The sequence below is a fragment of the Antechinus flavipes genome, chromosome 5 (genome assembly GCF_016432865.1).
Source record: "Antechinus flavipes isolate AdamAnt ecotype Samford, QLD, Australia chromosome 5, AdamAnt_v2, whole genome shotgun sequence".
NCBI lineage: Eukaryota > Metazoa > Chordata > Mammalia > Dasyuromorphia > Dasyuridae > Antechinus > Antechinus flavipes.
In genome coordinates, this window is record NC_067402.1 from 198,950,735 (window position 1) to 198,977,499 (window position 26,765).

Genomic DNA, 26,765 nt, shown 5'->3' on the forward strand with positions numbered 1-26,765 from the left:
AGGCACGTTAATGAAGCAGCTAGGTGGCTCAGTGAATAGTGCCCGACCTGAAATCAGAGTTGAGTTCAAATGCAAGCTTAGATAAGTCATTTAATCCTTTTTGCCTCAATTTCCTCATCTATAAAATGAACTGGCTGGAGAAGGAAATATCAAACCGCTCCAATATATTTGCTAAGAAAACCTCCAAAAACTGGGATTACAACGGAATAGCAACTACAATGGCTTGGACGTTGAAGTGACTCTGGAGTAAGATCTCCTTTCACTCTCCCCATACTTGTTGGGTGACCTTTGAATAGATCTTGTTTTCTGCGCCTTATTTTCGTATAAAATGAGGGGCCTTGGGCTAGATGGTTTCTGAGGCCCCTCAATCCTAAGAGGTGTTAGAGGAACAATGGGAAAAGAGAAAGGAGCCTATTTTTAAACTGTCCAGGATCTGACTGATTTATTTGAAACTTCTAAAGATGGAAACTAACTCAAGTTACCATCTTTTCCACACCTTGAAGCTTTGAAAGTTCCTCGAGCCAAGCGGTCAGGATGGCAGAGACGGGATTTGAGTTTAGCATTTCCTGACTTCGATGCCTGTATACAGATACAATATGCGTCATTTAAAAAAAAAAAAAAAAAAGCAACTACTGTATAGGCAGAACTTCTACGTGACTTTGTTGTCATGCGCTGGGCTCTTCCTTAAAACACCCGACCGGAGTACGAGAGGAGGTGTGGCAGGTAAGGGGAGGGCAGAAAGTGGGGGAGCTGCAGCAAACCCCGCCCCGCCGGCCCGGGCCGAAAGCAGGAAGCGGGCGGCAGTGCAGCGGTACGGGCTGGCTGGCATCCTTGCGAGGAAAGCCCCTCCCCGCCGTGGTCCGGGTCCACGGGCCCCCAGCCGCCGCTGCCTCGCGCCCCGGGACTATGGGGAGTCCACCTCCGGAGCCCGCCGGACTCCCGCGGCGGCTCGGACTCCTGCTGCAGCTCCTGGCTGTTGTGTCTCCCGCCTGCTCGGCCCTGTGGCTCCTCGACAACCCGGAGCCGAGCTGCTCGGAGCCGGTAAGTCAGACGGTGACCCCAACGCCGGGGAGGGCAAGGATGGACAGCCAGGGCGCGGGCAGCTGAGGGAGAGTCTGGCCTGGGACGGAGAGGGTAGAGAGGAGCGGCGCCGGGGCCGAGAAAAGGACGGTTTGGAGATGGGAGAGTTTTGTGACGGAGGCAGAAAGTATGAAGAGGAAAAAAACTCCCCAGAGAGTCAGCTGCCCAGACTAGAGGGAGTGTGGAAAGCGATCCCCGTCGTGGGCTTGCACAATCCTGAGATCTCGAACCGAAAGAAAGCTTATCCGTCTGATCCTCGGGATCCAGAGGCCGAGCACTTCCAAGAGGTCTGGGGTGTGAGTGAGGGTAGATATTGAGAAGTCCTGAAATCGGATGGGGAAAAACAAATTACGTCTTTTTAAAAATATATATAAGTAGTTTATTTTGTAAGAAAATTTTGCATTATTCTGTTAATAGAAGCAATTAGGTGGTAGAGTGGGAAAGAAAAGCTCGACTTGGAATTGGAGATCTGATTTCAAGGAAAAGTTTTCTGATTTAGTGGAGTTTTTCCATGGATCCTGAATCTTGACCGACCAAATTGTGGAATCTTTGAGCAAGCCGTTTTAACTTCTCTGGGCCTCAATTTCCTCATCTGTAAAGTGGGGATAACAATAACATCTAGTTCACAGAGTTGTTGTAAAGACCAAATGAGACAAGCATTTTGCTATATTTAAATATTATTTATAAAATAAATCATTTATAAATCATATAATATATAAATATTGTTGTTACTGTAATTATTATTATATTAGGTCCATCAGACTTCCAAAGCAGTCTGTGACCCCAAAAATATTAAGAACTCCTCACCACTTAAATTTTACAGACGAAGCAACTGAGCCCCAAAGAGAGACAGAGAGACAAGACACACAGGGAGACACATACACCGAGAAACTTGCCTGCCTTAAAGGAAATTAAGTCTAGTTGCTAAAATTGTAGAAGTGCCCAAATGGCCTTTCTAATAGATGTGCAGTTACAGTTTCAGTGTGATGGATAAATCAAGTTCATTAATTCAACAGACATTTATTAAGCTTCTAATACTTACCAAGTACTTTGGGGGGCAAAGAGGTTGCAATGGGGTGCAGAGCAGATAAGTATAAAAAATCGAGGTTTTGTGAACTGAGATGTTGCATAATTGAGCAAACTAATCTCTTAAATTTTAGAAACTTCCAAGATCCACATGGAATGTGGAATTCTAATTTCTTACACATCAAGCTTAGAAGTAGATGGTCATTCTCTTGTCTTTGACAAGACCCAAAGTCATTTAAAGGAAATGGGGAAAGGGGGAGAAATCCCTAATCATTACTGAGTCACCGTGAACTCACTGAGGTAAGACTAAGAAGTGATGGTCAAGCTGCAATTTTTAAAGCCATTTTTGAGAGTTCTCCTGACCAATGGATTTCTCCAACCCACAGGTGGCTCCTTCCTGCCTCTGTCCAAAACCCTGTGGTATTAACATGGGGTGTTTGTTTAATAGCTACTGTTCTGAACCTGCAGGAAGTGGGACACACCTAAGTGTCAGTTAGTGGTCTGTACTTTAGAGAACATCCTTTTTTAAAAAATAACATTCTTCCAGTCTATTGTCTATATACATAATGAGGAATATCTGAGTTAGAGATGGGAGAGACTTTAGATATGATTTAGTTCAATCTCCTTGTTTTACAAATAATATCACAGTAAATGATTGAACTGTAACAGAAACTCAGATCTTCTGATACCAAGTCCAATGCTCTTTTCACTATATTGCTTGGTGTCTGAGTCAGAAGGTAGGAATTAGAATAGTAGAACTTATTAGTTGGTGGATGATTTACCAGCTAAGAAACAAAAGGTATTGATTTGGTGCTGGGGGTGGGGGGGAGAGACATTTGGGCACTTCAAAGTAAAAATGTGAAGGATCTTAAAAGATGCTTTTATAGGCCCCTCTGTCATTAGCCAAGGCAAGGAAACATTTTCTAACTTAGCGTACCTTTTTGGTGGACCCTGGCTTCCCTATGAAATCTATAAATTCAGCATTCATTAAATACCCATTATGCACAAACCAATATATATAATGTAAGCTGTACAAGTTGTGTACCAAACTGCTGATAATCTAATAAGGTAAAGCCTCTTAAACTGGATCAAAACCTAATATAGAATCTCCTAACTGAATGTGGGGACACAAAATTATGATTTGTTATCAGTAAATGTTTGATTTGTATATCTATTTTATATACCTATATACCTGGATCACAAACATTTCTTAGGCAAAAAGAGATCGTGTGTGGAAAAAAAGCTTCAGAAATCTTGTAATAAGAGAGAAAGGATATACATACATCAATGATTTTTAGAGGAATAGTGGGAGAGGAAAATAGGTGAGGATCAGATCAGAAAGAACCTTAAATGGAAGACTAATAAAGTATGGACTGTATTGAGTAGGAAATAAGGAATAATAAAAAAAATTTGAACAGGGAATAATAATGGTAAGAATGATCAGAGAGACGTACTCAGTAGTCAAACTTTTGAACTCTCATGGACCCATTTCACTGAGATATTTATCAGGGGAAAGAAGCCTGTCACCTATCTCAAAATTCTCTATAATTAGATAATACAAATATAATTCCCCCCCCTTTCAAATAAAAATGGTTAGATTCAGCTTGGTTAAGTGATATACCCACACATAAATTACATAACTTAATAATCCTTAAGTCAGGATACAAACTCAGCACTCCTAGTTCTAGATCCAGTGCTTCCTAAACTTATACTATCTGGTTTATAAATATTTTCTAGTAGTAGTGATGGTTTTTGTATGGAACCATCCACATTCTCAAATCCATTCCCAATTGCAGATTACTGTGTCTAAGACAAATTTATAGTTATGGAAGAAAATAGAGACAGAAGAATCATTCTCTGTATTTTACAGATAAATCTCATCTGGTGATCAAACCACATCCTTCTTGCCTACACTCTGACTAGGCTAAACATTAACCATTCATTAATATAAACTATACAATATAAAACAACAGCTAAGAAATACAGCAAATAAAATGAGATTTCCCCCCCCCCTTTAAATCCCTTCTACCACAAATATTTTTTTAAAATCTTTGTCAGTTGTTATGATTTCTTTTAATTCTTTTAATGTTTATCTTCTCTGAGGTAGACTGATTTGTGGGGTTCTTTTTTCTTATTTTTATGTAATTAGTCTTCTGATGTTGCTATTCTTAAAAGAATAGTCAGTTTGAGGCAGAGGGCAAAGAGCTAACTCTTTCATCACTATTTACTTATTTATTCAGTGAACATTGTGTCCACTTTGTATTGAGCATTATATTAGATGCTGATGAAGAGCAACAAATAATACCATATTTGTCATACAGCATTTATTAAACCTGGAGATGGGGAAACAAGAATTGAAATCAAGGGACAGCAAATAGTTCTTTCTATTTGGCAGGAGTAATATAAGACAAAACAAGGAAAGGCAGATTGGAGGCAGATTATAGAGGGACAGTTTAATTAAAGGTAAGAATGTGTATGGAACCAGAGAGAGATAGGGCTAGAAAATAGGTAAGTAGTCTTGATCCTAAAGAACGGATAATGAATCACACCTTCCTCTTCTCTGTGCAGAGGTGAGAGAGTACAGATGTAGAATATTTCCTACATTGTCAGACAGTTACATGTTCATTGATTTTATTTATCTAAGTCTTCTTTGTTGAAGGGTAGATAGGGGGTAAATTGGGAAATGATTATTGTATAAATGCAGAATAAATTTACAAAACAAGATGGAGGGAAGAGAAGAAGAAGGGATAGTCAAGATTGTGAAAGTCCTGGTATTTCTCCCTGGACTAAGAGACTCATTTTCCTGGTCCTCAGTAGCAACTGACACTGTTAGATGTTCTCCTAGTTACTCTTTCCTCTATGAGTTTCTGAGTATTGAAGTCTCCTGATTCTCTGGTTTACTGATTCATCATTTGAGTCATACTCACTATGTGTGTAGTATTCCTCAAGTTTCTTCCTTGGACCCTCTTCTATTCTCTTTCACTCAGTGATTTCTTCAACTCCCTTGTGTGCTGTTCCTACCTTTACGCAGATAGACTTGAAATCACTATATCCAGATCTATATCTCTAAGTCTCTCTCCTAATCTCCAGTCCATCATTAACTGATATTGGGCATATCCATCTGGATGTTCTGATAGCATCTCAAATTCAACATATCCTAAACAAAATTCAGTATCTTCTTTCCCAATCCCAAACCCGTTCATCTTCCAAGCTTCTTTATGGCTATTATCCTTCAACACACTCAGATTCACAATCATGTTGTCAGCCTCAGCTTCTCACTCTCATTCCATTAGCCTAGTAATGACTGTCTCCATAGCATCTCTAAATCCTCCCCCTGCTTTCCATTTAAGCTGTTCCACCTCAGTTCAAACCCTGTTGGCCAGCTATAGCCTCCTAATTGTCTTCCCTGTGTCAGGTATCTCCCCTTTTCAACATTTTCCACACAGTGGCCAAAGTAATTTCCCTAAAGGGCAGGGATTTTGTCATACAACCCACTCCACAGTGCTCAGCAAACTCCCATGGTTCCCCTGTGCATTTAAAGCTTCTCAGACCTTGATTGCTTCTTCCCTTTCTAGTCCTTGAACTCTACAATCTATATATAGCTACTGTTCCATGTGAAGTTTACCCCCTCTCCAAAGGGTTTTGTTAAGTTTAAATGAGGTAATTGGATATAAAACACTTTGAAAATCTTAAAGAGAAACTTATCAGTTATCATCATCATCATCATCATTGTGTGGAATAGAGAGATAAAGTGAAGAACTTACAGGAATGTGTGAATTCTTTTTCTGTATTTTATTTTCATTATTTCTGTGTTTCCCCTATAACTGTATAATATGTGTAGGCCCATATGTACTTGAGCTTTGGCCAGCTATATCTGAAGCCTGAAGGCCTGATTTTCTGTTTCCTAAAAATCAAGTGTTTTCGGGAAAACAGAAACCTTCCTTTCCAATCTCTCTGGATAGCAACAACCAATTAAATTCCTCCCCCTCCTCTTCTCAATGCTCTCTTACTCTCTTGTATAAAAGCTGTGTATCTTTACTACTTCTTAGCCCTCCTACCATGAGTTTTCTCTTTCCCTTATCTCGTTATAGAACGGCTCATCCTCTGAAGGTATAATAAATGACCTTTCTGCTTTCTATTTTGAGTGATCTCTGAGTAGTCATTTTGGGTAAGGGTCTTCTACATCCCACACAATCATCATCATCATCATTCTTTCACTAGACTTCTAGTCTAGTGATGACCATTCCCTGAGCCTTCCACTACACTTCTGTTGATTTGAAGCAGTATTTATAGAGAAATATAGAAGTATAGTAGTAAATGTTTAACAATCAGCTCTGAGGGTGGGGAATGGTAGAAAATCTGTGCTCTCACACTTGTTTAATCTGCCTTATTAACACTTTCTTAAATCTAGACAATCAATAAAAAAAAAATCAAATCTTATACTGATTTTTAGAAAGTACTAATTTTAAAGGTATAAATGTCCACACTGAAAATGTAAGTTTGTGCTTAGAACTGGCTCTAACACATCCCTATACCATTTCCCATCTCCATGCCTTTATTTGCTATTCCCTGTGCCTGAAATATACTTCCTTTTCACCTGGTTCCTTCAAAATGTAGGTAAAGTAATGATTTCTATTTGAAGCTTTTAAAAATTTTATTTCATTCCCCCAGATTTTTGACCTTGCCCTCCCATAATCATCTAATATTTTGAATACAATATACTATATATTTTATAAATGCCTGTTATCTCCTCCCCCCATAGAATGTAAGTTATTAGAGGGTAGGAACTGTTTAACTTTTTTTTTTATTTCTGGCACTTAACAAAGTGTCTTAATATTTGTTGATTCATTTGTAACCAGAATGCCTTAAAATAGTGGCCATTTGTTTTGTTTCAGTTGCAGTATCTATCTCCTTCACTGTTTTAGACAATTTGGAAAGAAGGTTGGGGTGGTAATGGACAGTCTGAAGGCAGACAGACATGAGAAATTTCATTCAGGGAATCAAGGAAGGAGGAAGTTTTGAGAGTACTACAATTTGTAAGCTGTAATTAATTTCTTGTTTCTCCCACAGGAGCTTTTAAACTGTACTGTCCAGAAGAGTAAGTCATCTCTTTTTTAATTCCCTTTTGTTTTATTAATAAAATGATAATCATTTTTCTAAGTTCTTGCATAGCACATTACCCTAATTACCAACACTTGGCTTTCAGGCTTACATCATGGATTATTACTAATGCTAAAGAATATCTTTAAATTGATACAAGATTGCCTTACTTTAAGAATGCCTTTATATATCAGTATGAATTTCAAAAACAGATTACAATTACTATTAGCTTTTTTTAAGATTCATCATCTCCTTTAAAAAGACGGCCTAAGTGAATTTTAAAAGATTCCATTTAAATTCATTTACTAAAATCAATTAGGTAAAGTGAAGTATACTTATGTCTTTTTTTTTTATTTTGTTTGGAACTAGGAAGAAGGAACTTTTCTGGGAAGAGTTTAAGGATTTTGTGCCATCAATGCTCTTAAAGGAATTTTGTCTCTCCTTGCTGCAATCTAGTAGCCATAGCTTCTCAATTAGTATGCCCAAAGCACAAGCCTAACTCTGTCATTACCCTTCTAAAGAAACTAGTAGCTAAAGGATCAAATAATAACCTTCTCTGTTTGGTATTTAGAGATCTTCCCAACCTGATTCCAGCCAACCTTTCTAACCTTATTAGGTATTACATGTTAAACCCCAGGCTCTTCTCTTCTAGTCTGCTCAAACTAGTTCTTCCCATACAGCATTTCAATTCTCATCTTTCCCAACTCCATGCTTTTGCACAGGAGACATCCACTCCTCCACCAATGCATATTGCTGTCTAAAATGCACTCCTTAATCTCAGACTCCTAGGATCATAGATTTAGAACTAAAAGAAAGCTTAGAGGTCAGTTGGCACAACTCCTAAAGTTTACAGTTAAGGAAACTGAGATTTAGATGACTTCAAAGAAATTAAAATCATATAGATAGCAAATGGCAAAGCCAGGATCTGGACCCTAAGCTCTGATTCCCATTTTAGCTTACCCTGCCATAAATTTATATATTTCAGGCAATTCGACTCTTCTTATCATCTTTCCAAGAAATAAACAAGTTTTATTCTCATTGAAGGTAACTGCCTGGATGACAGTTGGATCTACCCTTGCAACATGACACCCTCTGACCCCAGAGATGTCAACATCCAGCTGGGCTTTGAACATAGCAGAAAAGGAGACCTGTTTCCTGTGGTGCACATTGACTGGAAAGTGGGGACAGATGGTAAGGAGGTGATGGTCAGAAATGTTACAAAGCCAAACATTTTCATTACTGAAGTTAGAATTTTGGCTGGTTCTGGGTTCTGACAACTGGGTCATAGGATCAGAGCATTAGCAGCAAAGGAGATCTCAAAAGCTATCTGGTCTGATGCTATTGTTTTATAAATGAAGAGGTCCAGAAGCAGGAGGGGACCTGCCCAATATCATATAGCTCATTAATTGTCAAGCTGGGAGTGGGACCCAAGTCCCCTGATTCTCATTCCAGCATTATTTGCATTAAGAATTTATGTTCATCATAAGGAAGTTCTTCAGAACATATATGAGAGGTATCATGACTAAACGGATTCAAACCTGGTCTCAGACACAGGAAGGCTTGGGTTCAAAACTTGTCTCTGTGTCCTGGACAACTCTTTTAATCTCTCAGTGTCCCCAATCAGTTCTCCAAGACACTGGCAGAAGTTTTCTCAGCAGAGTTCTCTATACTAATAAAATCACAATTCTTATGCCCAAAGGGCTATCAAACTGTGCATACTCTTTGATCCAGTAGTGTCTTTATTGGGTCTGTATCCCAAAGAGATCATAAAGGGAAGGGCACCCACATGTGCAAAAATGTTTGTAGCAATGCTTTTTATAGTGGTAGGAAACTGAAAACTGAGTGGATGCCCATCAGTTGGTAGATGGCTGGATAAGTTATGGTATATGAATGTTCTGTAATATACTATCAGCAGGATGGTTTCAGGAAGGCTTGGAGAGATTTATATGAGCTGATGCTATATGAAGTGAGTAGAACCAAGAGAACACCTGTGTACAGCAACAATAAGATTATGTGATGATCAATTCTAATGGAAGTAGATCTTTTTAACAATGAGTGACTCAGGCTAATTCCAATAGATTTGCGATAGAGCCATCTGTATCCAGAAATAGTACTATGGGGACTGAATGTGGATCACATAATTTTTTCACTTTTTTGTTGTTGTTTGCTTGATGTTGGGTTTTTTCCCTCGTTTTTTTTCTTTTTCATCTGATTTTTCTTGTGCAGCAAGATAAGTGTGGAAATATGTATAGAATAATTGTACATGTTCAACATATATTAGATATTTGCTGCCTAGGGAATAGGGTGGGGGACAGGTGAGTACAAAATTTGGAACACAAGGTTTTTCAAGGGTGAATGTTGAAAACTATCTTTGCATATATTTTGAAAATAAAAAGCTGTTATTTAAAAAAAAAAAAAAGAAAGAAAGAAATCATAGTTCCAGGCCCCTCCAAAACAACTATTCCACACATTCCACAGTCTCCCCATGGAATTGACACTGACACATTGACATTTTCTATTGAGTCAGCATGAAGTCTTCTTCAGCTTTGGCAAATGGGCAAGTGGCTATTTCCCAGTAAATTCCTGGCAAATAAATACTAAATATTTATCAACTATATGTAGCTCTTATTTTTATTTTATTTTATCTGACAAGGATAATGGAGAGGGGGAGATACTTATCCTTATCCATAAGAGAGGGTTAGGTCACTTTTAAGGATGTGCACCATGGTCCAATCTCCCAGTTTAGAAAATGTACCGCTTCTTATCTTTAGCCTCTGACTTAAAAAAAAAATTTCACATTATTTCAGAGGAAGCCTAAATTTTGTTGCTCATGCCCATGTCCCAGAAGGTCCAAAGAGCTTCGGTTAAATATAATTTGCTTCTTTTGTTACTGTCATGGAAATGAGGATTTAGAAAGCAGGAGAGATTGAAGCCCAAGTGTAAGATGAAATGCTATTTCAACCGGAAATTAAAAGTTAAGTAAGACAGGCAGGATTCTCATAACACTGACCAGACACTGTGAAGAAAGGGTGGAAGTAGGGGGAGGGGAGGTGTTATGAGACAGAAGAAAAAATGGTTTGTTAATCTTCCTCCTTTTCTTTGACAGGCAGCATCCTGTTTCTTAAGGGCGCTGAACTTTCAGTGCTGCAGAGGAGCACCAATGAACTCTTGTGTGTTAAGTTTATTTTTCTAAACCAACTTCAGCAGCAATTTCGACCAGATGGGAATAGGGTGAGAATTTAAGGTGGCATTTTCTATTTGTAATCTGTGACCAAAAGCTTCATCTCTGTTTATTTTTGTAGTAGTGTTTATATTTTATTTTTTGAGGTGATGGGGAAAACTAATTTTATGGGTAGTTCCTTCATCCCAATAAACACACTGAACTTAGAGAAGAGGACTGGCTAATTAATTTATGTAGGAAGCATGATTTTTGATTGGCTAAAGAATAAGCCTGTTTATAAATTGCATGCATGACTTTGGGCCAGAACTCCTAGATGGCCCAAGTCCAAATTAATCTAAGACTGTTTGGGAGAGGGAAGATCATATTCTCTTTAGAAGGCATCATAGCAGAGTCGGCAGGTTGTTGGGCTCGTAGACCTAAATTTTAATCCTGACAAATTATTTAAATTATCTCAGTTTCAGTTTCTTCATATGTAATGAAAATAATAGGAAGTACCTCACAGTTCTGTTGTGAGTACCAAATGAGATAATACATAAATGTTTTTTCCACCAATGAGGAAAGTATTGTGTAAATGCTCAAGGTTTGAATTCAGGGTTACATATATAAAGTACTTTGCAAATCTTAAAGCATTATATAAATATTAATTATTGTTGTTATGTGGGGTTGGGGATAGTTAAACTGAGTAGCCTAGAAAGTTTAAGTACTTTCCAACCCGAGAATGGTTAATTTTCTTTACCACACATATATTTTCTTATGAATTATTTCTGAATGTTTACATTTTCTTTTTTTCTTGTAAAATAAGCTCTAAAAAACATACTCTTATAGTTTGATGTGTATAGCAAGTGAATTAGAAAGGAAAGGGAAAGAGAAGGATGCTGGCATTAAGCATTTAGTTGGAAATTGGAAATTGGAAAAAAAAATTGGAAATGGCAGATTTCTCAGTCTAGGGAGCCAAGCAACATCAGGGAATTAGAAAAAAGAAACAAGCACATGTTAAGCACCTCCTATGTGCCAGGTATTATACTAAGCACTTTTTAAAATATCTCATTTGATCTCATAACAATACTGGGAGGTAGGTGCTATTATCATCCCTATTTTACAGTTGAGAAAACTGAGGCAGACAGGGATTAAGTGACTTGCCCAGAATTACACAACTAGTAAGTATCTGAGGCAGTATTTGAATTCAAGTCTTCCTAATGCAAGACTCAATACTCTATTCATTGAGCCACCTAGATGGCTCTAGGCTAATAATGCCATCAGTAGAGGAGTTATTCTATTTTAATCACAGTGCGATGATTAGTATGAATATTTAGAAAGTAATGAAATGTGAAGACTTTGAAGCTAGACCTCCTGAATTACTTCCAAAGAAGAGGTAGTGTCTCAGGAAATTGGTCAGCAAATCCTAGAAAATGATTTCTATCACTGGACCAGCACTTATCATACAAAAAGAATAAATTTAGAAAAGTACGGAAGTAGATTCTTCATACCACTAATATGAATGCCCTCCCTATCTTCCCGTACCCTCCAAAGCTAAAGTAACATCCAGCTCTCCTAGGATTCCAGAGAATACAGAATATCTCTCACCTGGTAACATTGCTACATCCTTTCATGTTTCTATCACAACTAGATTGACAGGAAAACAGGTTAGAACAGCATAATCTGCTCGATCTCCTCTCATTCTTGCTCTCATTTCTGATTAAATGGGGGCTTCGGAAGGGAAATATGCTGAAGAAAAGAATTCAAGCCAGCATGGAGCTCCAGCAATGTCCAGCTAGAGAAGAACTCACAGACAAAGGGACATTTCACCACTGAGCTAGCTACTCAAAATTTGATTACTTCATCATTGTGGGTTGTAATTTGATTTCTTTGAAATTGTTTGAAATAAACAGCTAATTATAAAACTATTTAATTCTTAATGAACTATTTATATAAATATTTAGATATTTATTCAGTTTTTATTAAATATTTATATAAATATTCTATTTAGTCCCACCATTTCAGAGGACTAAGACAGGATAGTTCCTCACTTTTATTTTGGGGAGGACCCATGATGGGACAAAAAATAGAAAATACATCTGATAGCCACTAATCAGTCTTGGCTTCTTGGATTACACTGCTTTACTGGTGGTGAGAGCTCTAGCATTGTTGCTTAGATAAATGGCAGTGACCTCCAAGGTTTCAGGATTTAAAATGACCTGTTAGAGTACTTAGGAAGGAACTTTTTCATCTAAACCCTGAAGGTGTCTGATTCCCAAAAGGAATTTGTGTGAGACCTCCTGTATTCCCAGCCTTACCAAACTAAGAAAAAAAAAAAAAAAAAAAACAGGTCTGGCCCCTCTTTAAGAAGTCAGAAGATATCTTTCTCCCAGTAACACCCAACCCATTATTCCTATGGGCCCATGAAGCTATTTATTGCAATAGCTGCATAATATTTCAAGAGTTAAAGGTGATAGGATAAGTTATTTCATTTCTTGCCTCAAATTCTTTCCCATTTTGTGGCTCTTGGAACTCCCTTCGCGTAAACAACCTCTGCTGCCAGTGAAAGGCTGAAACATTGAAAAAATAAATTGGTAGCTTTATAGCACTTGAAGGCAGAAGGGGTCGGGAAGTACAGGAGGGATGGAAAAAATAATTTGGCCATAATGTTCACCACTTTATCTCTCTGAACTCTCTTTTTCAGTGGCATTTCACCTTCAACAACTTTGTGGTGGAGCCTGGCCAAGAATATGAGATAACGGTGCATCATTTGCCCAAATCAGTACCTAGAGGAGATCCAAACCATAAATCTGTGTTTTTCCCGGCACCTGGTAAGAGACCCTCCTGTTCAGGTGAACCTTTTCACACTCTAATTTTAGGCTCTTCAGAAGAACTTGCAAGTTGTTAAGACTTTAAAAACTCTTCTACTCAGCAAGACCCAAACAATTACTGCTGTTGTCAAGGGGCACTTCCCTGAAGAAGAAAACAAATGCAAATGACAATGATGTTGTATTGCTCTGTCTGGCTTGAAGCCTCATCCCTCTCAGCACAAGATGAATCTCTTTCTTACTGAGTAACCAACTTTGGACCAGAGGGATTCCAGCAGAGTTGAACATATGCAGAAAACCCTCTCTCCTTTTAAGAAATAAAACTAACTCCTGAAAAACTAAAAAAAAAAAAAAAATCACCTAATGTCTATCTATATCTTGTATAAACTATCATTCCCTAATCATAATGAGACATATCATAGCACTTTAAGGTTTGAAGAAAAGACCAAATTATGTGACTTTAAAGGTATCTTCCAGCTCAAGATCCTATGTATAATCACAGCTCTATCAGATAGATTCTTTTTTCCTCTTAATATGTATCTTTATTTTGTTAAAACATTTACCAATTGAATGTAAAATTAATATTCAGTTTTCAAAATTTGGAGTTCCACATTCTTTCCCTACTTCCTATCTCTCCCACATCTCTTGAGAAAGCAAGCAATAGTATATCAATTATGAATGTAAAGTCATGCAAAAGAAAACACGCACACACACACAAAAAAAAAGACAAGAAAAATAAAGAACACAAAAAGTATGCTTCAGCCTGTACTCAGGATTTATCGGTTCTATGGAGATGAATAGCATTGTTCATCATGGGTCCTTAATTAGTGGAATTGTTTTAATTAGTGGAGCTTTCACAGATGATCATCATTACAATATTACTATTATTATGTACAGTATTCCTCTGGGTCCTGCTGTGAAATAAGTTCTACAGGTAGCATTCTCACCACTTTTTTAGATGAGGAAACTAAATCTCAGAAAGGTAAGACCTCATCATACAACTAGGAAGTGACAGTGACAGGATTTGAACTTATAAATCTCCTGATTTCATCATTTTTGTCTCTGAGTTCCACTGCCTTCTACCTGAGTCCATACATACTACAAGACTATAGGATCATAATAATAATAATAATAAATAATAAGTAGGTAAGGACAAATTTCATACTTATGTCTTCTGATTTCAATAATCTTTCATATCTTTAAAATTGCAATCACTTCATAACTGGTTTCCAATTAACATATTTTTGTTAAGTACTTACTCCAGGCAAATCACTTCCCCTCTCTCCAATTCATTCTAAATAGTTATTTCCTAGAATCATAGAATTTGAGAATTTGATAATTAGAGGAACCTAAGACAGCATCTATCGAATTCATCTGCCTCAAAGCATAGATATTGGAAACTCAAATCAAGAGAAGGGAAGTGTTGGCTCTAAGTTACATAACTGAGAAATACATTTTGCACACATCATTCATATCTTCTCAAAAAACTTTGGTTTCCCATTGCTTATGCTACCAAGGACCAAGACTTAGCTAAGTATTAGAGATGGTTCTGCCTCTCCCACCTCTTCTCTCTTTCTGTCTCTATGTTTATATCTCTCTCTTTCTCACACACATACACACACACACACACACACACACACACACGAAATCATTCTATATGCATACTTCTATTTATTAGTTCTTTCTCTGGATACAGATAGCTTCTTCATTCATATGTCCTTTATCATTAATTTAGGTATTTATAAGTCAAAATTGACTTATTTACTTAAAGTTGTTCTTAACACAATATCGCTGTCATTGTATACAACATTCTCTTGCTTCTGCTCATTTTACTTTTTATTATTTCGTGCAAGTCTTCCATGTTTTTGAAGGTCAATGAGCCCATCATTTCTTATAACACAGTAGTATTTCATCATAATCATATAGCACAATGTGTTCAGCCATTCCCCAATTGTCAGGAATCTCCACAATTTCCAGTTCTTTATAGTAATTCTTGTTTCAAGCCTGTTATAATATTTTTCAAGCAAAGAGATAGCATTAAGATGGTATAGAGGCTTAGGAAGACAAAGAAATGAGGAATGGAAAAGTAAGAAAATGATTAAGGCTTTCCTATTTTACAAACAGTAAGTGAAGGCAATCTAGCAAGAAGAAGATCTAGAAGTGGACCAGCAGGAGTCAAATCTGAAATGATTTCAAGAAAAATGGCCTTGTCTCATTTCTAAAATATATAGAGAATTGACTCATTTATAAGAATTCAAGCATTCTCCAATTGAAAAATGATCAAAGGATGTGAAGACAGTTTTCAGATGAAGAAATTGAAATCATTTCTAGTCATATGAAAAGAGGCTCTAAATCACTATTGATCAGAGAAATGCAAATTAAGACAACTCTGAGACACTACTACATACCTCTCAGATTGGCTAAGATGAAAGGAAAAGATAATCACTAATATTGGAGGGGATGTGGGAAAACTGGGCCACTAATACATTGTTGGTGGAGTTGTGAACTGATTCAGCCATTCTGGAGAGCAATTTGTAACTATGCCCAAAAGGCTATCAAACTGTGCATAACCTTTGATCCAGCAGTGTTTTTACTGGACTTATGTCCCAAAGAGATCTTAAAGGAAGGAAAGGGACTCACATGTGCAAAAATGTTTGTGTCAACCCTTTTTGTAATGGCAAAAAACTGGAAACTAAGTGGATGCCCATCAGTTGGAGAATGGCTGAATAAATTGTGGTATATGAATGTTATTGTTCTGTAAAAAACGAACAGCAGGATGATTTCAAAGAGGCCTGGAGAGGCCTGAACTGATGCTGAGTGAAATGAGCAGAACCAGAAGATCATTGTACATGGCAACAGTAAGATTATATGATGATCAATTCTGATGGCTGTGGCTCTCTTCAATGATGGATGATTTAAGCAAGTTCCAATGGTCTTGTGATGAAGAGAGCCGTCTATACCCAGAGTGAGAACTGTGAGAACTGAATGTGGATAACAACATAGTATTTTCATTCTTTTTGTTCTTTGCTTGCATTTTGTTTTCTTATTTTTTTCCTTTCTGATTTGATTTTTCTTGTACAGCATGCTATTTGTGGAAATATGTATAGAAGAATTGCACATGTCTATGAGAGAGGGTGGGAGTAAGGAAGGGAAAAACTTTGGAGCATAAGGTTTTGCAAGGGTGAATGTTGAAAATTATCCATGCATATATTTTAAAAAGAAAAAAATTTAATTAAAAAAAACTTTATAGAATCTGAATGCAAATTAAAGCATACTTTTTTGCCATTAAAAAACTGACCTTGAATCCAGAGTCTAATGACTATGAATAGACGAGTTGAGTCTAAGACCCTTTGAATTTACCCTGTAAAGAGTCTTCTGTGGCCACCAGCTAGAGCTGAGAATATAATGCTTTTAATTCTAAGAGGAACATTTTTAATCCCAAAGGATTGTGAGGGGTCCATTACTAAGTAGACCTCTCTGACATGGAATTTCCAAGCAAACAGATTTTCCTATTAGTCTGCTGTTCCCAAGATTTGGTGCCTGAAAAGGTCTGCCTCATAGCCTAATACCTAATAGATTTCCTTTTCTTCTTCCCTTGCAGACTGCAGGCACTCCAGAATGAGAGAGACTACCCCCTGTGTGAGCTCAGGTAATTGCTGTTGTTTTCCTCTTTCTGGGTTGTTTAGGTTTAAGTTTGAAGTGGATGTGAGTTAAGTTAAGGAAGTTAAGTGTCCTAACCCTTAAAAGGTTCCTAATGATCATCCTCACTGCCTCCTCCCTGATCTGTTTAATTTTTTCCTAAGTTTTATTGGTGTCTTTTGTTTTTTATACCAGTCATTTCCTAAAGCAGCCCACTACCCCTTTCAAAACTTTCCCTTGTGACAAAGAAAAACAGTTAAACAAAACCTAGAAATGCAACAATTACATCTGATAGAGTGTAACATTCTATTCTCATAATCGCCTACTTCTCCGGAGAGGATGAAGTTCCTTTCATCTGCTATCTTCCTGGTCTCTTTCTACACTCCCTCCAGGAAGCCTGTGGGAGCCTAATATCACAGGAGAAAGACTAAAGAACAACTCCCTGCTGGTGAGTTTTAACCAGGGGAATGAATCAACCTCTTATAATGTCCTCGTGAATGGTTTTCCAGACACAAAGACCAGCCGCTGTTATGAAGACTTTCAGATAATTAAGCAGGTAACTTCTCCCCCCAGATCAGCCCCATACCAACTACCCTCTGATGCCTCTCTTAAACAGTCCCACTGCAAAGGATGTTGGACTGGGACTGAGGAGACCCAGTTCTGAGTCCTAGCCCTGCCACTTGCTATTAATGTTTAAAATACCCCTTCAAGGTTTTCAAAATGTTTAATACATTATTTCATTCAATCTTCACAACAACCCTATGAAGCTAGTATCATTATCCCCATTTTACAGATAAGGAAAAAAAAAAAAAACATTAATCAGATTACTCCAGAGTCAAATAGCTAGAATTTGAATCCAGGTTTCCTGATTTCCAAGTCTAGTTCTCATTTCACTGCCTCTCTTATTAACTCTATGACTTTGGAGAAATCATTCCATCTTCCTGAAGTTGAATTTCCTCAATTCTAAAATAAACAATTTTGTTCTCCCTATCTATCATCACATCCCCAATCCCTAAATTTCCACTGATGTCTTTCTTTCCCTTTTTTCCCCTTGCCCTTCCCTACCCTACCCTAACTTTTCTCTCTATGCCTTCTTTTCTTCCCTTCTCTTCCCAGCCCACACAAGATCGGGTAAATGTCACATTCGCCTTGCAAAATATGAATGCCTGCTGCCAATACAGTGTGCAGGTAAGACCTGAGTCCAGGGAATGGCTTTGATGAAACAGCAAAGAATATCAGAGGGAGTTCCACTAGCAAAAGGGAACTCTGAGATATAAGATTGTTCTCTCTCCAAATAGAGAAGATAGATTCTTTGCAAATAAGGCACTCTAAAATTTTCTCCAGGTTCTTTCTCTCCCCTATTTGCTTCCATCCTAAGTCATGAGCTTTGGTTAATTTGGGAGAGAAAATCAGGTATGTTAAATCCTTTAAGCTTGAGAAGAAGAGCCTATGAACCTCTTCTGCTTACTGGAAGATCCTGATATAAGAGCTACTTGGAAACTCTTTAGTACATATAATAGCAACAAAACTCCTCACGTTAAATTCAACAGACAACATTGGTTCAATTTGTCCAAATCAAACTCTGTGGTTATTATTTCCCTAAGTGGAAGAAGAGCATACTTACATGTGCAATCACCTACAATTTTTTGTGTTGTTTTTACTTTCCAATTTTGGGACTATTGTTTTTGGAAGAAAGTTGCTTGTTGGTTTTAATATTCCTACCCATATATTTGAATGATTGTTTGAATTGGACATTAAAATTTATGGGCATGCATTTTTTTTCTAAACTAAAAGAAACTTTCTTGTAGGCAACATCTTGTACAGATATTCTTTGTAGAGTCTCTTGGTTGGGAAGGGCCAATCAGTCAACTAACATTTACTGTCTAACTCCTCTGCAAGAATGACTTCTCCCTTATTTCTCTGTTATTCCCAGATCCAGCCATTCTTCAAGAGTTGTCAGAATGACTGCCTTAGACACACACTATCCATCCCTTGCCCAGTGCTACCATCACCAACACCCAGTAAGACCTTCCATTGCTGGGGAATTGAAGGGAGATCGGGAGGGGCATTGGAAAGGGACAAGAGTTTGGGCAGATTCCCAGTTTGTGTTCTAGATGATTTATAATGTGTTTTTTTCCTCTTGTCCTTTCTTTGTTCACTTTGCAGGCTGCCTTCCAGGTAAGCAAGCCCTAAACCCTGTCCTAGAGCATTTCACAAATGTGACACAAATGTGCCATGTGAGTAGCTACCTTTTGATACTGAGATAGTGAGAGGAGCACAGTGACTCTCAAAGTTATTTGAAAGAAACTGTCACCTTTCCTTGCTGTGTGGCCCTGGGATATCCATTTCCCTTTTTGTGTCAGCTTTCTCACTTGTAAAACTCAATCCAATAAGCATTTATTAAGGGCCTCCTGTATATTGAGAGCTTCATGAAAGTTTAGGTATGACACGATTATCCCTGCCCTTATAAAGCATACAGTTACTAGCATCTGTGCACAGTGGTATGAATCCCAAACATTGATTGATTGATTGATGCAGGGAGGATAGACCCAGAAGAATCAGGAAGGAGGGGCACTGGGGTTGTTGGGTAAAGTCCTTCCTTCTATCTCTTACTGGTTTCCTTTTGCCATAGATAACACATCACTATGGGTTTATTGGTTTATCACTGGCATCTGTATCCTGCTGGTGGGCTCTGTCATACTCCTGGTCATTTGCATGACTCACAGGAAACCTGGTAAGAAGCAAAGTAGCTAAAGCTTTTATGTTTCATTTCACTTATTACTGTCCCCCTTTTCCTTCTTCCCTCTGTCCCAGGGCTAAGCCCCCATTTGAGGCTGATGCCAAGTTACTCTTACCCAAAGCCTTTCATTCCCTGATCATATAGAAGCCTCTTCTCCTTCTCTGTTCCCTCCTCACGTGCATTGACCATAGATGTATTCCTCACAAGTCCTTACTGGGATGGAGTTCCCCTAGAGCCTAGCTTCTTAAGCTGTGCTTTGCAACCCCATATAGGGTCTCATAACTGCATGTAGGGGGGAGGTCACAAAATTATTATTTATTATCAATTAATGTTTGATTTATAAGCTTGTTTTATAAAACTATATTCTTGGGGTCACATAAAAATTTCTTAGGCAAAAAGGGATCACAAGTGGGAAAAGTTTAAGAAGCTTTGCTCTAAAGTAAAAAGTTAGCCACAAATGAAATACTATAGTTGATTATCATTTTAATTAAAGCTGAGATTGCATATTTAGGATTTTCACAGTGTTCTTTGCTTAGCATTACACATTCTCTAAGCAAATTAAATACTAGGCACTGGGCCTGAGATGCAGAAGGGTTGGATTCCAAGTTTACTGACTGCTGATCTCCTTCCTCTTACTTTTGCAGACCACAGTTTCCTTTACCCACCCTCTAAAAAAAGAATAAGACATTATTAGAATAGGAAGATAATTACTGTATAATAGAATTAAGTTCTGATTGAGTTAAGATAATATCCAGATTTCTTTTTTATTATAAGAATTTTGACCATTTCCTCCAGAGTGAATCCCTTTAGTTCAGTGGGAACAGCCCTAGAGGGAAAAGACTTTAAAAACCATATAGAAATGGTTATCTTAAATATTTGCCTTAGGTTTGTTTGTTTGTTTTTTTGGGGGGGAGGGTTGTTTTGTTTTTCTTTGATATGGTTAATTCCATATCTTCCCTTGGAAAACATGCATATTAGTAAAGGTTGACTTTTTTTAAACATTGCATCACTGTATTTTTGGATTGTTTAAGTAAGACTATATCCCTTCCTCTTCTCAAAAAACATGAGGAAATATCAATAAAGAACTCAGTAAGGACTGCTTGTAAACGCTTATCTATGCAAGATTTAAGCTTTTAGCACTGATGCTTTTGGGGAAGATATACTCCCTGAAGTGCACATTCTAATAACGTGTAGAATAGGAAGAGTGCGTTTACAAGGAAATTAGGTCAAACCTGGACTTGGTCCCAGATTACAACTCAACATTCATTTATTTCATTGTTCTAGATCAAAGTCACGCTTCCTACGTAGCTCCTATCACATCCTATCTCTTTCCCCCAGAATTCTGCAAGGCCTCCCTCTGGTAGCCAATGATATTTTCCCCTCTGTTTTGACACCAGTTGGGACTAGGAAGGAGTGAGTGCAGGAACTCTCCCATCCCAGTTTTTGCCATACTGTGTTCCCACTTCCCTTCTAAGAGAGCAGTTCTAGTACAAGATGTTTCAGGCCTTTGTTCCTCAAACTTGTCATTTTTTTTTTTTTAGAGTTCTCTGATAAATCTGAAAATGACACCAAAAACCCTGGCAAGTACCTCTTTTTTGTTGTTTCATTAATTTTTTATCTTTCTTTTGGGTTAAGGATTGTTGTTTGGGGGGTATTTTTTTTTAAAGTAGGAATACTAATACTAATTCTACTTACTCTTTGGGTATAACTGTTGATCCCCTGTCATACATATGATTGCAAAATTCTTTCAAGAAAAATCTCACAAAAGACACATTCCTCACAAAATCCCTCAAGATATTTCCTTGAATTAAAAATGGGATTTCAGGAACAGTGACTGTAAGTGCCTCAAACATCAGGGTAGAGAAAGAATCAGTCATAGAAGGAAAAACAAGGTAAAAGAATTGCATTTTCACAGAATCCAAGTTGCAAGAATTTAATTCAATTCAAATCAACATTTATCAAATTCTTATTACATGGAAGGCACTGTGCTATATGTTGAAGATACAAAGACATAAATAAAACAGTCCTTTTCTGTCCTTAAGGAGTTATTTTATTGACAGGATATCACATGTATACAAATAAACATCATGCAAGGTAATTTGAGAGAAGAACAAATAGAAATGGTACCAGCAATGAAAGAAGGCTTCAGAAAGGAAATGCTTCCTAAACTAAGCCTTGAGGCAAGGCAAGGATTCTGAGATATGGCATATAATCAGAGCATGTAGAATCACTTATATGAACCCTGAAAGGCAAAAAAATAAAACATTTGGATTAGGGAACAACTACTGATCTCATTTGGCCACAACATAGATTGTGTAAAAGGGAATAATGTGAAATAGGACTTAAAAGGTAAGTTGGAGCCAGATTATAGAGAGCTTAAACTGGCATATTGAGGAGGTGTTTTTTTTAATCCCAAATAATAACGTAGGCCCACCCAAGGTTTTTGAGTAAAGGAAAGTATGGTCAGATTTATGCCTTGGGAACATTATTTTGGCAACTATATAAAGGATAGACTGAAAAGACAGAGAGATGAAAGGCAGGAGAACAAATAAAAGGCTATAATATTTGCTAGCACAAATTTACAAGTCATTTGGTTCAGTCCGTACATAAACAGAAATTCTCTCTATAAAATGTCCAAAAGCTAATTGTTTTCTCTTCTCTATAACTTCAAAATCTACATCTCTCAAGAGAAGTACCTCTGCATCCTGAACCTGATCTCTGATTCTTTTTAAAATTATGACAGTGATGAAATATAACATTAAGGGAATATGATGAATACAGAAACTAAAAAAGAGAGAAGGGAATTTCCTGAAAAAAACAAACATGTTTGATGCTGTTTTGAAAAAAAGTTTTAATGTATTTATTTTATTGTAAAATGTCATTATTCTGACTGCAAAAAGAAGCAAAGGCTTCTGTACTTAGGCCAAGGATCCTTCTAGTATAAAGGAGCCACCTTGGTGTAGCATACAAAATCTTAAGCATTTGACAATCTCAGTTAATAGACTGACTCATGACTTTAGGCTTTATATTTCAGTCAATGTTACCAGCATTGGAAAGAATACCAATTTAAATTCTTGGGAACTTGGGGGGTTATTCTTGTTTCTTTCAGACATTCCACCCCAGGATGATCAGACTCCTCCCCCCTTAAAGCCCCGGAAAGTCTGGATCATTTACTCAGCTGATCACCCCCTCTATGTGGATGTGGTAGTTAAGTTTGCTCAGTTCCTTATCACTGTCTGTGGTACTGAAGTGGCTCTGGACCTGCTAGAGGAGAAGCTGATCTCGGAAGTGGGAGTCATGGCTTGGGTGAGCCGACAAAAGCAAGAAATGGAGGAGAGCAATTCCAAGATCCTCATCCTGTGTTCTCGTGGCACCAGAGCCAAGTGGCAGGCAATCCTTGGTTGGGAAGAGCCTGCCATTCAGCTCCGGTATGACCGGTGGAAACCTACTGGAGACCTGTTTACGGCCGCCATGAATGTGATCCTTCCAGACTTCAAGAAGCCAGCCTGCTTTGGCATGTATGTGGTCTGCTACTTTGATGCCATCAGTGATGAGTCGGATATCCCTGACCTATTCAACATCACCTCTAAATACCCACTGATGGAGAAGTTTGAGGAGGTTTATTTCCGGATCCAGGAACTAGAGATGTTTGAGCCAGGTAGAGTGCACCGGGTCAAAGAGATCACTGCTGAAAACTATCTCCAAAGCCCCAGCGGCTGGCAGCTTAAGGAAGCAGTACAAAGGTTCCGGGAATTACAGATTAAATGCCCTAACTGGTTTGAACAGGAGAACACCTGTTTGGAAGATGAAGACAACTTGTCATTGCTGAGTGAAGAAATGATTGAGGAGTCTCTACTACCACCAGTAGGGAGAATAATTAAACAGGTGCCTCTAGTACAGGAGCCTTCTCCTGGGGACCATTTGGTGGTAGATCTCTTCTTAAATGAGGAAGAAGGGATCTCTAGACTGAACCCTCAGGTTCTGCCCCAAATAGCTACTCTCAACCACCAAACAGTAATCCCCATAGAAGAGGCTCAACAGACTTCCATAATAGAGCCTTTACATAAGAATGGTGATATCAAAGCCAGCCGACAGGCAGTGATAGGTGAAGATGACATGGAATGTGTCCCACTGATGGAGAACAGTGTTCCCCATCAGAATGGTGTATTCCTCCTTCCCATGGACTCTGAAGCTTCCCTTCTCTCAAGTACTCCAGTGCCTTCCCCCAACTACCTTCCAGCTCCAGTGAGAGAACAGTTAGAGGGTTTAATGTATTCCTTCTTCCAGCAGAATCTAAGCGTCCCAGGTGAAGAAGAATGGAAAAGACAGCAACTGGTCTTCAATGACCCTTATACACCCTATGAGGAAGAACAGAGGCAGTCAATGGAGTCTGATCAGGGCTACATCTCGAGGAGCTCGCCACAGCCTCCCGATGGGCTTGTGGAAGAGGAAGAGGAAGAAGAAGAAAACGAAGAGCAGGATGCAGAGTATCTCTCACCCAGTGTTCTGGAGAATCTGAAAAGCCTTCAACAGCAACTGTTATTCCAGGAGATACAACAGAACTCTAATTGGGACTGTCTAGATGGAAGGAGATTATCTACAGAATTGTAGCCATCCTATTAAGTGTGTTAGACATTTGAATCTTCAAAGAGGAAGAAAGAAAATGCATACATATAATTCTATCTTGATTCTAATGATGAGAATCTCAGAAATAAACTTTTCTTTCTTTTAAATGTGACTTCCTCCTAAAACAATTCCATTTATAAACATGTATAACTCTTTCCCAGTGACTTAGCACTGAAGTATCAATTAATTCCCAGTAATGAGCTATTACCTATCCATATTGGGAAAAGGAAAGAATATTGATAGAGAACAGAAAAAAGGAAAGGTTTAAAATACCAAAAGAAAAGGAATCTAACTAAAATCCTCAGTTCTTGTCTGAACATAAAACAATTAGGTGATGAAGAGGGATCCCTTATTTTCTGAGTTGCAGTAAGAAGTTTTTCAGATGGTAACTGGGATGGATCTTTAAAGTTGTAGCTTCCTAAGATAATTTGAGATCTGGGCTCTCACAGTGTCCCACTTAAAGACTTTAAAGTCCCTTAACTACATAAAGTCTGGCTAAGGAGTGTTTAATAGCTCAAAAGTACAGACTGACATGTTAATTTAATGAGGAACACTTTGTGGAGAAAAATCATCATACAGACTTATCACCTTCCCTTCAAATCAGAATAGCACTTTGAAGCTCCATTCTTATACTGATTCCCTGGGATGAACTTGAATTGTAAACTCAGAGAACATTAAAGCTACAAGGTACCATAAAGATCATTTATTGTAACTTCCATTTTTAAAAAAACTATGGAAATTAAGACCCAGATTGCCAAACTGCTACTACTATGACTACTGCCCACTTTCGCTCCCAGAGGGTTGAATCACCAGAGGATGACTGTATCTTTGGTTATACAGTTTATGTTCCTAACACTATAACTCAAGAGTCTTCACCAATGTGTTTCCCATTAACAGTCATCCGGTATATCTGTTCAATTAGCTTTTTGCAATGGTATAATAAAATAGTACATACAAACATTTCTCTCATAAACTGAAATATAATCTTCCACAAGTACACAGGAAGAGTGGGATCAAACTTAAAGAATAAATTTATGGTGAAACATATGAGTGAGATAGAAATTCCTCCCTCATCTCAATTTTGTTCCACTTAATTACATAGCAACAAGGAGAGCAAAGTAAAATCCAAATGCGTTTCCCCAAGCTTTATAGCTTCACTTTATCCACATCATGCTTCACTTGGAGCTATGGACGCTGGCTTCTTGCCAAAAAATCTCTCAACTCATCAAAATTTTCATGAAATTTCCCCTAGCCTCTTCAAGAAGCATGTATTGTTAAATGTTTCCATATTGATGTCATTTGGCAGGCTCCTTCACCACCACAGTCATAGTGATGATATGCTCCTGTGCTGGATGCATAATTGTATCCTGTTTATTTTTTGTTCTCCCTTATTTTGTGCCATTTCTATATTTAATACCACTACCACCCACAAGGATTTCCAAATAAATGTCAAGCAGTCTTGAAAATTCTTTCAGACAGAATTCTTCCTCAATTCACAGCACTAGCTAAGAGTGAAGGGTGCTACTGATTTTTGTCATAGAGTTCTTTGACCCAGGATATCCCCTAGCCTCTACCCTAGATCAAAGTCATTAATGTTTTATGAATCTTTTTGCATATTTGTACATAAGTGTATTATTTTGACTGATGGCAAATAAACACCTTAATACTTAGACTGACTCTATGATTTATTCCCAGAATGATGTCTGCTTTTCCTAGTACACATTCCTTCCTAGTCTTTCAATTTCACTTTTCCAGTTAACTCCTCTTGGCAGGGAGCCTTGGGCCTAGGTCTTGACAAGAACATTTTTAAAATGTTTTATTTTAGTCCCGGTTACATTGTAATTTAAACATTCTTTAAAAAAAACAAAATTTTGAGTTCTAAATTTTCTTTCTTTCTCTCTCACACTCCCACCCCCATGACAATAAGCAGATTGACATAGGTTATACATAAGACAAGAATATTTCTTAAAAGTGAGCATGATCTAGTCATTGCAGATCTGAAACTGTATATTAAAGCAATCTGGTACCAGTTAAGAAATAGAGTGATTGCTCAGTGAAATAGATTAGGTACACAAGGTAACAGCAGTAAATGACAATAGTTGTCTAGTATTTGATAAAACCATAGACCCAAGATTTTGAAACAAGTATTCACTATATGATAAAAACTGGAAAACAATATGCAGGAACTACATGTAAACCAACATCTTACACCACATGCTAAGATAAGGTCAAAATGAGTATACCATGAAAATATGTGTAGAAGAATGGCACATTTAACATATATTGGATTACTTGTTGTCTGGCAGGGAAAGGGGATGGTGGGAGAAAAATTTGGACACAAGGTTTTGCAAGGGGAAATGTAAAAACTATCTTTGCATGTATTTTTAAAATAAGCTGTTATTTTAAAAATGAGTATATGATTTAGACATAAAAGAGAGCAAGGAATAGTTTGCCTGTCAGATCTGTGAAGGGAAGAATTAAGAATCAAGTATAAGACAGCATTATGAAATGGAAAATTTTTATTATATTAAATTAACAAGTTTTTACACAAACAAAATCAATGTAACCA

General features: G+C 37.7%; 1 protein-coding gene across 1 annotated transcript; it reads left to right on the top strand.

Annotated features, from left to right (window-relative positions):
- Nucleotides 1–361: 361 nt before the first annotated feature.
- On the top strand, nt 362–25,866 carry IL17RA (interleukin 17 receptor A). The gene is made up of 13 exons (XM_052001641.1): nt 362–1,041; nt 7,177–7,204; nt 8,251–8,397; nt 10,313–10,437; nt 13,068–13,194; nt 16,793–16,840; nt 17,223–17,386; nt 17,947–18,018; nt 18,764–18,851; nt 18,997–19,008; nt 19,463–19,564; nt 21,112–21,150; nt 22,680–25,866. The coding sequence occupies exons 1-13, from the start codon at nt 907–909 to the stop codon at nt 24,179–24,181; spliced, it is 2,589 nt and encodes an 862-aa protein (XP_051857601.1). The 5' UTR covers nt 362–906; the 3' UTR covers nt 24,182–25,866.
- Nucleotides 25,867–26,765: the final 899 nt, after the last annotated feature.

What these genes read in the sequence shown, in the direction of transcription:
- IL17RA (XM_052001641.1), top strand. Translation starts at nt 907, where the DNA reads ATGGGGAGTCCACCTCCGGAGCCCGCCGGACTCCCGCGGCGGCTCGGA. An exon ending in AAACTGTACTGTCCAGAAGA is followed by an intron (nt 7,205 to 8,250) that starts GTAAGTCATCTC and finishes TTCTCATTGAAG; the next exon opens with GTAACTGCCTGGATGACAGT. An exon ending in TACCCCCTGTGTGAGCTCAG is followed by an intron (nt 16,841 to 17,222) that starts GTAATTGCTGTT and finishes CACTCCCTCCAG; the next exon opens with GAAGCCTGTGGGAGCCTAAT.